The sequence below is a fragment of the Belonocnema kinseyi genome, chromosome 1 (assembly GCF_010883055.1).
Source record: "Belonocnema kinseyi isolate 2016_QV_RU_SX_M_011 chromosome 1, B_treatae_v1, whole genome shotgun sequence".
Lineage (NCBI taxonomy): Eukaryota > Metazoa > Arthropoda > Insecta > Hymenoptera > Cynipidae > Belonocnema > Belonocnema kinseyi.
The window spans coordinates 71,720,515-71,735,099 of NC_046657.1; the positions used below are offsets into that span (position 1 = coordinate 71,720,515).

At 27.6% G+C, this 14,585-nt stretch overlaps 1 protein-coding gene across 6 annotated transcripts in view; it reads right to left on the reverse strand.

Annotated features, from left to right (window-relative positions):
• LOC117168748 (phosphatase and actin regulator 4B) overlaps positions 1 to 14,585 on the reverse strand; it is a 326,157-nt gene that overhangs the window by 197,235 nt on the left and 114,337 nt on the right. For all 6 annotated transcript variants that reach the window (XM_033354515.1, XM_033354526.1, XM_033354494.1 and 3 more), the window contains 2 exons: positions 4,737 to 4,901; positions 2,766 to 2,864 (listed from right to left, as the gene is read on the reverse strand). In XM_033354515.1, the coding sequence (XP_033210406.1) occupies positions 2,766 to 2,864; positions 4,737 to 4,901 (264 nt within the window). The remainder of the gene's footprint in view (positions 1 to 2,765; positions 2,865 to 4,736; positions 4,902 to 14,585) is intronic.

Genomic DNA, 14,585 nt, shown 5'->3' on the forward strand with positions numbered 1-14,585 from the left:
AAAAAAGTTCGAACGTTCACAAAATGTTGAGGTTCAGAAAAAAGATGAAATAATTTTCAGTGAAGTTCCTACCAAAATGCAGTACCTAAACGTACTTTATTGAACCCTAATAAATCTTCCAAAGTTTCAGCTCGATATTTTATTTACAAAAAAAGTTCTTAAGTTCAAAAAAACATTCAGTGAACGGAAAAAGTGAGGTAGGTAATATAGGTATTTAGCTGTGTCACATGCCCTTAACCAAATTTAATTGCACACTTTATATCAAATTTAACAAAGAAAATTAAAATTAAGAAAAAAAAGTATTAAATTTTCAACAATAAACATGAAATGTTATCAAAGGTGTTCAACTTTTAATCAAGAAATGGAATTTTGAACTAAAGAAGATATATTTTGAAGCAAAAATGAAAATTTATATTTTTAAATCATTTTAAAATTAAGAAATCAACTATTCAGTTAAGAAAAATAAAAATAAACTTTTTATAAAGAAAATTTAAAGTGAAAATTATTCAAATAAATTTTGAAATAACATCACACCCTTTGCTATATTTTTGTTGCAATTTTTTTTCTTGACTGATTAATTTTTGTTTGTTGAAAATTTAACTGCTTTGTAAAAAATTCTTATTTTGGCTCAAAAATTCCACAATTTCGTAGCAATTTTAACTATTTGTTACGACGAAATTTTAAACAAAAAAATTAATTTTTAACGAAAAAGATAAAGTTTCAGCTAATGAAATTACTTTTTCCAATAAAAAAGTCGAATTTTCAACTAAATCTATGAATTTTCACCTAGGAAAAATAAATCAACTTAAAATAGAATAGTCAAATTTTTATTTCAAAACATAAATTTTCAATCAAATAAAATAAATTTTCAAATAATTGGTGGCTTTTCGACCAAAATATATTAATTTTTAGTGATTAAAAATTTGTTGTTAAAAATTAAAGTATTTTGGTGAACATTCATTGTCAAGATTTGACTTTGTTGGTTAAATAGAACTGTTTTTTATTTTGAATTAAACTCTTTTTTGTTGAAATATGAATTTATACATTTTTAATTGAAAATTCATTTTTCAGATTGATATTTTAACCCCTTGGTTGAAAGTTGAATTACTTTCATAAAAGTGGATTTTTTTATTGAAGATTTATAATTTTAGTAACAAATTTGCGTTATTTTTTTAATAAAAATGAATTTTTTAACTGAAAAATGAACTTTTTTTTGTTTTAAACGCAACAAACTTGTTGAAAATGTACTTTTTTGTTGAAAATTCATATCCTCGGATTGAAAATTCAACCGTTTCATAGAAAATGAGCCTTTTTGGTTTGAAAATTCAACTATGTGGTACAAAATTAAACTGTTTTATCGAGAACATTTTTTTTATTGAAAATTAATTTTTTGTATGAAAGTTTAACTACTGATAGGATAAAAAATGTTAAGAAAGAATAAATCATAAACTGAAAATTAATGAAATAGAATTTGGACAAACATATTTAAATTTTTACACAAATTATTGAATTATCAGTTACAAAACCAAGCTTTTTTGAATTTTTTCAAGCTTTTTCCCATTTTTTAGCTAGAAAATATGGATTTTTAAGAAAAAATAGAATAGTTAAATTTTCAGTCAAAATAATAAATTTTCAACTACAAAAAAAGTAATTTAAAAAAATAGTTAAATTTTCAACTAAATAAGTACATTGTTAACTGAAATGATAAATCTTCAACCAGAAAATTAATGTTAAATAAAAAAATAAAATAAAAATTGGAACAAAATAGATGAATTTTCGTAAGAAGAAGATTAAATGATAAAAAAGAAACAATTTTCAACTAAAAAGATAAATTTTTAGCCATGAAAATTAACTTTCTATCAAAAAAGATTAATTATAAAAAAAATAATAATTTTTAGCCATATAGTTGAATTTTCAACCAAGAAGAATATTTATTATACTGTTTATTTTTAACTAACACCAAAGGTAGAATAACTAAACCTTCAATTAAAATATAAATTTTCAACAAAAAAAAAACATTTTCAATTTAAAATAAAAAAATAAAATATTCAAACTTTGAACAACGAAATTTCTGAAAAAAGAAAAATAATTTTTGACTAAGTAGATAGTTAAAATGAATTATTTTCAAATGAAAAAGATACACTTCGTAAAAAAAATTGAATAGTTATATTTTTAGTGGAAAGATTTATATTTTAACAGAAAAGGGAATTTAAAAAAATATATGAATTTAAAAACACTAATTTAAAAAAAAAGAATTTTTATTATAATAATTAAATTTTCAATCCAGGTGATGAATTTCCAACTAAAATGATGAATCATCACCTAAAACCCGAAAAAATGAATTTTTAATAAAGATGTTCAATTTCGAACCAAGTACTTCAATTTCCAATGAAAAAACATTAATTCTCTACGAAAAATATAATAGTTGATACTTCAAACACAAAATATTTTAATTTACAACCAAGCTTTTACATTTTTAAATAAAAAAGTTGAAATTTCTATGATAAGAGATGAGTTTTTAAAACAAAAAAGACGAATTTTTAAGCAAAGAATTGAAGTGCCAACTAAAAAACAGTTTTCAGTTAATTAGGAAAAAATGTTCATCCACAATGCGGGGGGTGCGTAGGGGGGGGGGGGTGAAAATTTCAGAAAAATGATCGAAAATGCCCTGATTCTTTCAAGTTTTCCCTGATTTTCCAGAATTCCCTGACCTATAACAATCCTGAAAGAAAGAAATAAATTTATCTAAAATACAAAATGCTCACCATTTTCCGGAATTGGGGACTGCGGACTCTCTGGTAACAATATTCCCTTTTGCACCAACTCCTCTCTTTTAGCCCGAAAGGAAATTTTTCTCTCGAGAGCTGAAAAATATTCAATATTCAAATTTTATGACCCACGCACTCTTAAAGCTATAGGAAATTTTTGAAAAATTATAATTTTTTTAAAGGAAATTTGTTTCTACAGATCTAGAAAATATTAAATATTTAAATTTTATCTGTCAGATTCTACAAATAATAATAATAATTAAATAACCCACGTACTCTGAAAGCTGTACGAGATTTTTTTTTAATTCTCATTCTAATTTTTATTAAAGGAAATTCTTCTCTCGAGAGCTGAAAAATATGAAACATTTAAATTTTATGACTCAGAATCAACAAAGGTCAAAGTGGAAATTAAGGACGGCGAAAGTTTAGAACTTGCTATTGTAATTGTTAATTAAATTACTGTTATATTCTAAGTTTAGAATGTAATTTAGCTCGGCGAGATTTATTGATGAAACTACAACAAAATTTTAATTCTTAAATAATTTTTTTCATTGCTCGCGATTAAATAGAAAATAATGAAGCAATATTAATAATAATAATAATAATAATAATAATAATAATAATAATAATAATAATGAAATAACCCACCCACTCTGAAACCTATATAATTTTTGTTGAAAAATTCGAATTTTTATTTGAACGACCGATTCATGGATTTTCTTTCATTAATTACTTGCACTTGTCGGAGAATACTAGAAAAAGTTTTAATTTAATATCCTTTTCGAACAAAAGTCTATTATAACCCACGCACCTTTCACGCTTTCAATGTGTGTGGGTAGACAAAACGCAGCTGTCCGATAAGAATATTAGAATTGAAACTTTTTTGATATTGTCCACATCGAGTGCGAATATTTAGTGAAAGAAAATCTAAAAACCGATGGTTTAAATGAAAATTGTAATTGTCGCAAAATTTTCCGATAACTTTCAGGGTCTGATAAGGATATCGAGTTGAAACTTTTTTTTTTGTTATTGTTCGACACAAGTACAGGTAATTATCAAATGAAAATTTGAATATTTAAAAATTTTACCATGGAATTTTCTGGATGTAACGAACTTTAAGAGTAATATTTTTTTGTTTAAGATACTTGGGCATTATTTAAACATTTGGCAATTATATAATAATTTTTATTTCTTTAATTTTTTCCTCTTAAAATCCTCTTTTAATCAGACAATTGTTTTGCCTTATTTTCTATTACTGTTTATTAGCAAGAACTTACGAAGAACTACAAGGTTTAATAAATAACCAGGTAGAATAAACAATTTTTTCATCAATATAGTGGAATCTAGAATCACCTAAATGCTCCTTAATTAATGATAATACCATAAACCGATAAAACAAATTATCAAACTGATATAATCAATGAAACATTTAATTTTTCTGTAGAAAAATTGTAAAAAATTATTTTTGTTATCTAAAGAAAAAATTGAATTGAATTAAATCTTGATTTTTTCTACTTAACAAATAAGTAGCCAACGTTTTAAAACAAAAGTTGACTCAAAAGTAATTTTTAATTTTAAAAAATTTCAGAGTTTAAAGTCAAATTTTTAATTATTCTACTTTGAAACCTTCAAAATTTCAATTAAAAATTATTGAATTCAATTAAAAATTGTCCCATCCGCCGATTTTTGCTTCGAAATGTTCAAATTTAAAAAATTTTAAATCACGCAATTGGAGCTTTCCTTTTGAACTTGAACGATTGGGCAAAAAAAATTATATTTAAAATTATTCAACTTGAAATGTGTTCCATTTAAAATTACCCGAGGCGTAGATTTCAACTTTTGAATGTTCCTATTTTAAATGCTTTTCTTTTTCAATCGTTCAATTAAATTTGCTGACATAATTTAATTTGAAAATTTATATTTTTCAGTATGAAATTAAATAAATTAAAAATTAAAAAACAAACTTACATCTAGAAGCAGCTTCGAATTTATCCGATTTCTTTTTCCGTTTCCATTTCCAAGGTTTGAATAATCTACCGAGGGCGGAAAATTTGCTTTTTCTTTCGATCGGTGGTGTTCTGGCTCCAGAGCCCAAACTATTTGTTCGCATAGCCGCTCCATTTTGTTTTTTCGCTAAAACAGAAAAAGCAACGGTTCTATATTAAAAATCTGAATCAATTCTCAAATATAATCTATGAGAAAAAATACTAGTCTTTCTAATATTTTAAGAACTTCCTTTTTTTTCCGAATTGCTATTTGTCATAATTTACATTTTTTTAAATTACCATTTTTCTTATTCAGAAAAAAACGATGCAAAATGGTAATTCGGTAAAATAGAGATTAGGACAAATTTGCAATTTGGAAATATAAAAATTAGCACAATTGGTAATTCGGAAAAAATATTATGGGGCCATGAATATTCCACAATTTCTACTTTGCCATTTGCCTTTATTTTTATTTTTCCAAATGGCCATTTGTCATAATTTTTACTTTATTAATTACCCTTTGGCATAATTTGTTTTCTTCCGGTATGCCATCCACCATCTTTATCTTTCCGAATTGGAATTTGTCATTTATAAAAATGAAAATGATGACAAGTGCTAATTATGGAAAATTATGTTGATTGGTAATTCGGAAAAATAAAGATTAAGACGAATTGTAATTTGGAAAAATAAAAATTGGGGCAAATTGTAATTAGGAAAAATTGGGATAATGGTGATTTGGCAAAATAAAAATTAAGAAAAAAACTAATTTGGAAAAATAAAAATGATGCCAAATGGAAATTCGGTTTAACCCATGAACGACCAAAGCTATCAATTTTATAACGTGAGTTTGACCGAAAAATTTATGGGTATAACAAAACAAAAAATAGATTAAAAGTACTGTTCCTTATGTTTTTGGGTCAGCTAAATCCGAATCCAAGTAGAAATTCGAATATTTTGACGTCAAAATTAAATATGGCGGTTTTTGTATACAAAAATAGTGAAAAATGTTTGATTTTTTATTTTTATAATTTTTTTTTCAGCCATACAACGCGTTAATATCTTAAAATTTCTTCAATAATCGATGCACAAAATTCTTAAACTTTAACAGAAAATTTGTATATATGTTTTTTCTTCAAAAATGTACCAAAAACTGTTTTTTTTTCATCATCGTTGTTTTTCTCAAAAACTTCAAAGTTTAAAAAAAAGTTCCATAGATTAAAAATGTCTCGAAATTAATGATAGAACACTATGAAATTTTTTCAGATTTTATAGAAAAAATTTTTGATTTTTCAAAACATTATGCGGAACGGTAATTCGGAAAATTATGACAAATGCGAATTTGAAAAAAATCTGCGAAATGGTAATTCAGAAAAATATAAATTATGACAAATGGCAAAGCGGTAAAATAAAAATTATGCGGTAAATAGAAATTAGGAAAGATAAAAACGAAGAAAAATGGTAATTCGGCCAATTAAAAATAGAAATTATGTCAAATGCCAATTCGAGAAATAAAAAATAAGGGGAAATAGTAATTGGGAAAAATAAAATTTATGATAAATTGCAATGCGGAGAAATAAAAATGAGGCCAAAAGTCCACTCTAAAAAATAAACATTAGGTAAATTGTTGTTTTGTCAAATGAATTTGGTTAAAATCAACATCAGAAAAAGTAGATTTCCCGGAATATTTATCCACCTCGATTTTATTATCATAACATTTTATATCATTGGAAAGTTTTTACTCTTGAATGATAACATAGATAAGAATCGAAGAGTTCCATTTTATCGACTCTCAAGTTTTACAGGTACTTGCATTATCCACACACCCCTACCGACCGAGGACGATTCTCTACAGAATTTGATAAATTTTAAATAAAAATGTTGCCCTATAAGTAATAAAAAATCCTTGGTAAAACATCGGAAACTAAAAGGATTTTTCTGATTCGAAAATAAATATAATATAAAATCAGACTTTGTAAATATTTTGCAAGGACGAATTGCGTTAGTAGAACAATTCGACGAAAATCAATAGAGCATTTATAGCCTACAGCAAATTCAATTCAATCAGTATTGGAACATTGTCTTGTCCTCGCATAATTCATTTTCTCTTTGATTGTGTATTTTTGCAGATATCAATAGATTGATAAATCAAATAATTATTTCATCGTGCAAATTTGTTTAGGCATTCATTAATATTCATCACTAGAATAAACAGGTAAAATTAATTAATAATTTAAAAAAGAAAGAAAAAATCAATCAAGTAAATAATGGATGACAAACTAAAGTGTTACAATGTTTTGCAGTTATTTTATTGTGATTTTAGCTATTTGATCACGTAAAAGTTCGAGTAGTGGACAAACATTATTTTTTTATATTTTTCTTTCCATAACTCAGAAAAAAATGTTTGTAGAAAAATTATTAAAGCGAAATTAGGGGTTATCTGGTTGAAAATTTAACAACTTTCTAAAAAAGAGATCCTTTTTGGTTGTAAATTCAATTGTTTTGTTCAAAATTCGTCTTTTAGGGTTAAGAATTCAGCTCTTTTCGTAGAACATTAACTTTTTTGTTTAAAATTAATAATTTGTTGCTGACAAGTCAACTGAAATATTTTTTGGATGAAAAGTATTTTTTGTGAAAATTGGTCTTTTTGATTTGAGGGTTCATTTTTTTCAGTATAAATATTGTCTCTTTCTTGGTAAAAATGCAACTGTTTTGTTGAAAATTAAACTATTTCATAAGAAATTTTCTTTTTGTTTAAAATTCGCATTTTTGTGTTAAAAAGTAAATTGAAATCTTTTTGGATGAAAATTCAACTCTTTTTTTTGAAAATGTGCAACTGTTTGGCTAAAAAATTTACAATCTTGTTAAATTATTGTTTATTGTTTATAATTCATACCTGCTTCAGCAGAAATGACATCTTTCTAGGATAAAAATGCAACTATTTTGTTTAAAATCCAAAAATTTGGTTGAAAAGTCGTACTTTTTGGTTAAAATTGTTGCTGTTTTCTTATTTAAATTAACTATTTTGTTCAAATTTATATTTTTATATCGTCTTTCTAGGTCGAAAATTCAATTCTTTTTCGTAGAAACTTATTTCTTTTTAAAAAATTCATATTTTGAACGTAAAAAGTCAACTGAAATATTTTTTATCAAAAAATTTAACTATTGTTTTGAAAATAAATCTTTTTTATTTAAAAATTCATCTGTTTTAGTAGAAATATAATTTTTTATGAAAATGCAACTTTTTGGTTGAAAATTCTCGCTGGAAAGCCATTTTTTGTTATTAAAATTAACTTTTTTTAAGGAAACTGTAACTTTTACGTTTTTTTAAGATCGATCTTTTTTAGTTGAAAATTCTCCTTTTTTAGTAACAAAAAATCATTTTCTTGGTTTGAAATTTCATGTTTGTTGGGTAAAAATGCATCAGTTTCTTGGCAAATTAATTTTTTTGCTGAAAAGTCATGTTTTGATTTGAAAATTCAGTTTGTGTAGAGAAAAATCGTTTTTTGGCTTGAAAGATCAACAATTTAAATAAGCTTTTATTTCTTTCTTGAGTGAAAAATCTCTATTTATCGAAAATTCGCCTTTTAGGTTTTAAAAATTTTTCTTTTCTTTTGGTATAGCTTTCATCTTTTTTTTTTCATTGAAATATAAACTATGAAACCTTTTTGTTGGGAATTTATTTTTTCAGGATGAAATGGTAACTATTATTTTAAAAATTCAATTATTTTGTTGAAAATTCAAGTATTTGGTTAAAAAAACATCTTTTATATTAAAAAATACATTTTTAAAATTTAAAATGAATGATTAAATTCGAAATTTTCTTTTGTGTATCTGAAATACTGTTTTATTCCGTTTATAAAAGATTATATGTTAAAAATATTACAAGATTAAAATGCTGGTATTTGAATATTAATGATCAAGGAAAATGAAAAAGTAGTCAAGGAAAAATCAGGGAATTTGGAAAATTAAGTTCTCGGCCCTTTACTAAAGTCGAGGGTCATCGTTTATTTAATTCCAGGCCTCAGGCTTATCATAAAAGTTTAAAGTAGTATCAGTAGTAGTATCAATTTTGAAAAATAGTAGCAAAAACGTTTAAAATCTGATTAAATCTTTTAGAATCCCTGAAATATGTTAAAATCCTCTAGGGGAAGAGAGAGGAGAGAAAGTAAGCCGGGAAGTAGAGAAAGTGGGGGGAATAGGGAAAGTGAGGGAAGAGTATTTAGAGGAAATGAGGGGTTGGGATTCAGGGGAAGTGAGGGTGATTTGAGGAAGTGAGGTACGCGAAGCGATGAGAGAGGAAATTGGAGAAGTGGTGGTGGTGAGAAGCGGGTCGTGGAGTGGAATGAGCGGAGAGATAGTAGGGAAAGTGAAAGGAGGTAAATTGAAGGATGGAGAAGTATCGAACGAGATAGGAAGTGTAGGTAGATGAAAGGGATGGATAGTAGGGAAGGGATTTATGGTAGCAGAGAGTAATGGAGTGAGAGTAGAGAAGGAAAAGTATCAGAGGTGGAGATTTGAAGTATAGGAGGGGGAAGTATAGGAAGGGAAAGAAGTGGGGAGTGATAGGAGAACAAGTATATAACGAGATGGGAATTATAGGAGAAGAGGGGAACTATGTGAAAGCAGGGAAAGTATGAGAAGTAAGAGGAGAGGTGGTCAGAGGAAGGAAGAGGTGGACAGAATGGAAACTAAGGAGAAGTCGGGGGTGGTGATATATGGAAAGGAATGTGAAGTGAGGAGAGAGAAAGTAGGAGGAGTGAGGAGACTAGAAGCGGGGGAAGTGATATAAGGCAATGTAGGAGAAGTGAGAGGATGGGATTTAGGAGACATAAGGGGAGGTATAGTAGAGGAGGAACAAGAATGGGAAAGGATAGGAAGTGAAGGAGGATATGAGGGAAGGAATATTAAGAGAGGGGAATTATGGGAGGGTAGGAGAAGTAGGGAAAGTAGCCGAAAACAGAGTGAGGAACAAAAGTCGGGGAAGTAAGCGAAGAAGAAGAAAGGAGAGGGCAAGTTGGGTAAATGATGGGAGGGGTAGTAGGTAAAGTGAGCGGATAAAAAATTAGAGGGATTTATGAGGAGCGGTAGTAGGGGAGGGGAAGTAGATGAAATAAAGGAGAGTAGATGAGAGATTTTTGACTAATTTTATAATTTATTTTCAAAATAGTAGAAAAATATTTATGTCGTTAAAAATTCGTTACATTAGTTTACTTGTAGACTTCTAGCAGACATTTTTATAAGGTACCTTTTTTACGACTGTGAAGTTATGTTTAGAGAAGGGAAACAATAGACGACAGGGAGTTACATAAGGGGAGAAAATGCTGAATAATGGAAATTCCTGAAATGGCAATTTTGGTGAACCCTATGGGGATAACGGTCGATGAAGTGCGGTAGGGCAGTTTCTAAAGTACCGTCTCTTCTTGCAAACCGAAAACGTACGTCGATTACGACTCCCTGAAGGATCCTGAGGATTATATTCACACGATAAAAAGGGTGGCAATAGCACACTGAATGAGTCTTGCTGAAAGTTTCAATATGAATTTGTGAAGATATTTATTTTATATAAGATTGAGCTAATTGGTTAGTAAAATAATTTCAGCTAAAAGGAATAAATTATAAAAAGAAATGATAATAATAATATGAATAAATTATATTCATAATCGGCTAAAGAATGAATGCTTATTGATTATGATATGCTTTAAATTTCTAAGATTTCAAGTCTAAACACATTGCATTTTCAACCAAAAAGACGATTTTTCAATAAACCAGTTGAATTTTTTAACGGAAAGATGCATTTTTGGAAAAATCGTTGCATTAATTAGAATTTCCAAGCAAAATTTACGAATTATTAACAAAATAGTTAACTTTTTAACCAAATAATTGAATTCTCAAACCATGAAACTGAATTTTCAACCAAAAGATCGAATTTTAAAATAAAAAAGATAAATTTTCAACCAAAAAGAAAAACGAATTAAAAAAAAATAGTCAAGTTATCAACCAATGAAATAAATTTTGAACTAAGAATTTCAATCTTCAACGACAGAAATAATGTCAAACAAAGAACTTCAACTTTCAACCACATAGTTACATTTTTAATAAAAAAAAATGATGGACTCTCAATAAAAAATCGAACTGTTGCTAACTAATCCAAAATTTTATTTCAATTTTAAATAAAAGACAGTTGAATTCAACCAAAGACGAATTTTCAACCAAGAAAGATAAAGCTTCTACCAAAAGAGCAACATTTTCAAACCAAAGATTCGTCTTTTTGGATTGAGTTAAGAATACATCTTCATCATGAATACATCTTGGTTAAGTATACATTTTTTGTTGGATTAAGATTGATCATTTCATTAGAAATTCATCTCTTTAATAGAAAATTGAACTACTTTGTGGAAAAAACGATTTTTTTGTTGTTAAAAACTAAGGTTTTAACCTAAACATTCATTCGTTTGGTCAAAAATTCAACTATTTGTTGAAAATTCAAGTATTTTCATGAAAATTCGTCCTCCTTGGTAGAAAATTAATCTTCTTGGTTAAAAATTCTTCTTTTTGGTTTAAAAACTTGACATTTTTATTGAATTTTTTTGTGAAACAAATCGTTCTTGGCTAAAAATGTAACCCTTTTTGAAAATTCACCTTTTTTATTTGAAAATTTATCTCTTTAGGTAGAAATCTCATGTTTTTTGGTTAAAAGACAACTGGTTGGTAGAAAATAAATCTGTTTTGGTTGAAGTTTTAACTATTTTGTTAAAAAGTCATCTTCTTTGGTTCAATTCATCTATTTCCTATTTAAAATGAACATTTTTTCTAAGATAAAATATCAACTACATAATATATTTTTTGTTGTTGTTGAAAATTCATAATTTTCGGCTGAAATTTCTATTAATACAGCTCAAGTGGTTCGTGCCCGTAAAAATTTTCTAGAATATTCCCCGAACTGTACCGAAGCCGTCATAAAATGATATTACGCAATTGTGAGTAACGAATTTTGCGTAAACAACTTCAAGGCTAATTAATATCTACATTACTATATATAATAGGCTAATTTATTGCTTCGTTAGAGATAATACATTTGATTAAAAATTACTTTATTTATCGAATTAATTAAATGTATTATCAATAAAGAAGCAATAGTTTAGCATGGGTTTTCTCATAACTATACTAATTCAGATAATAAATAACCTTAAAGTTGTTTACGCAAAATTTGTTACAATAGCGCGATATCATTTTATAACTTCACAAGAAAATTCTAGAAACTTAGGACGGGCATGAACCACGTGAGCTGCGGAATGATCTCGATGTCGGTAACAAGTCGATAATAGGAATCTTGGATTAGAAACGACCTTATTTATCTACTAACGGACCCTAAGATGAACCAATCGTTATAGATCGTAATGAAAATGATGAAAACTATTGTAAGTTGTAAATTGTAGGTTGTAAGGGATGGAGGGAAAGCATATCGTCGAGGCCAAATTTGAACTGCAATAATTGACGCCACAAAGCACTTCCGGTTCCAGACGGACCATTGAAGTACATCGAGAGGCTTGAAAGTTGCCCTAGCCTAGCGTGCAAGCAACTCGTATGCAGACAATAGAACGATATTACGAGGTAGGAGAATGCATTTTGCATTGTGTTGGCCTGTTCGCTATTGCTGTTTCTACGCGGGGTGTCTAAGGAAAAAGGGGGCAAGGATTAATCATCATGCGACGAAATTGCACTCGTCTTGTTCCCATTACAACCAACATTATATTTCTGCCACAAACCCTCTGGTGATAGTTATATAGTTTATAACACAAGACCAATTGGAAAAAGCACAAATTGGCATCAGTGAACATTTTTTAATTAAAATGGGAATAAGTGGAAACTTGGGAAGTCCTCTGATCATCTGATAAACAGTAGATTGACAATAGATAATATTCCGCGCTGAGTTTCTAGACTGAAAAAAAATTCTTCTTGAATCAAGTAAATGTTACTTGATTCAAGTCAATCGCACGTACGAATGGGGACGATAGAATATGAGTTTGTTCCAAATGAATAAATACTTGCTACCGTATGCTTGGAACAAGCGTACTTTTTTAATCTGAGAAAATGTATTCTTAGATAGAATATCGCATTTTATTATTCTTAAACTTTAGTGTGTTACTTCATATGGAGATTTATTCAAATGCAGAACATAGTTCACTTCCTAGAAATCATTTCCGATACACTTCAAGAATATATTTTCTTAATATAAGAATATGAAGGATCGGAATTCTCGCACACTGTTACTTACAAATATAATCGCACGCTTAATCTCTTTGAAAAATCGCACTCCACGAGGATTCGAACCCTACCTAAAAAAACTACCTAAACTAGTGTCCGAACCGCGCGCTCTACCGACTTCGCTATCGAAGCACTTGAATCTCGGTGACAAAATATCGAGTAAAAATTTCAAGGCAGTGTCGTACGAAGTCCTATGGTGAGCCTCAACCATCTTCAAACTAAACGTTGTGGAACTTATTTCAAAAAAGGCTCTAAATTTTTGTTTTCTTAATATATTTAAAAATGTTATAAAATATCTAAAAGTAATAAGCAATAAACAAAAATTCTCTATAAAATGCGCAGTTTTCAATTTATCCAACTCTCTTATTGCATATAATACTCTCTTACTTAATTTTTAATGAAAAATAATATTTAAAACGCTTAAAAACGACCCAAAGGTAATGAATAATAATAAAAAGTTGCATATACAAAAATTCTTTAATAACATCAATGACAAAAAATAATGTTCTGCTATACAAAAATTTACATAAACCACAAGTTTTTAATTTATCGAATGCTTTGATCATACATTGTTTACTAATATTTGAATATGGAATTGCTTTCCTAAAATAACAATTTAAAATATGCAAAAAATAATTGACTTTCACTTGTTTTACAAAGGGCTCGATACTTTTTTCTTTAAAAATGTTATTCGCTTAAAAACGATCTAAAGCTTATAAAAAATTAATAACTTTTGAGTTGAAAAACGCTTCAATAACCTCAGTGACAAATAAATATTTTCTGATTTTTAAAACCATCTGTAAAACGCACAGTTTTCGATTTATTTAATTCTTTTATAGTACTTTTTAATTCAGTTTTTAATTTAAAATAATAATTCTAAACAAAAATAATTTAAAATATGTAAAAAAGAATTGATCGCTAGTTTAAATATTACCCATTTAAAAAAGTGCTCGATATTTTATTTTTATTTCAAGTATAAAATACTTCGAAATCAGAAGAAAAAATAATTCTGTAAAGAAACGTTTGGTGCAAGAACTTGCAGGTTAAAAGTGATAGGGTCTCACGGTGGTCGTATGGAAAATATTTATTTGCTTCCTCCTTGCATTCTCAACTCTTTTATTTGAAAAAAGTCACTTATAACCTTTTAATAATTTTAGGAATGAAATTACTTTTGAGTCTTGCATAATTATTTCAAAATGTATAACATTTTTTTATATCTATTTGAAAATTTTAAATTCTTACCCACAAAACTTACCGACGCAATAAACTCACAATTTTTACATAGTTTTATGAGTGATTTGATTTGTGTGTCAGCGTAAAGTTTGTAGTTTATCAAAGTTGCAAATTCCTATCTACATTTGCATAAATAAAATTGAGTATGTGCACCAGTGTTTTGAATTTTATAAATATTATTGAATTTCAAAATAATTGTTAGCGGCGAAGAGAACCAACTTCATATCATGTCAACTTAACCCTTAAACGGCCAAAACGCCACTACCGGGACACTGCTTTTCAACGGCCAATAACTAAGACTATTCGACACTAGAAAAAATTGAGACACATATAT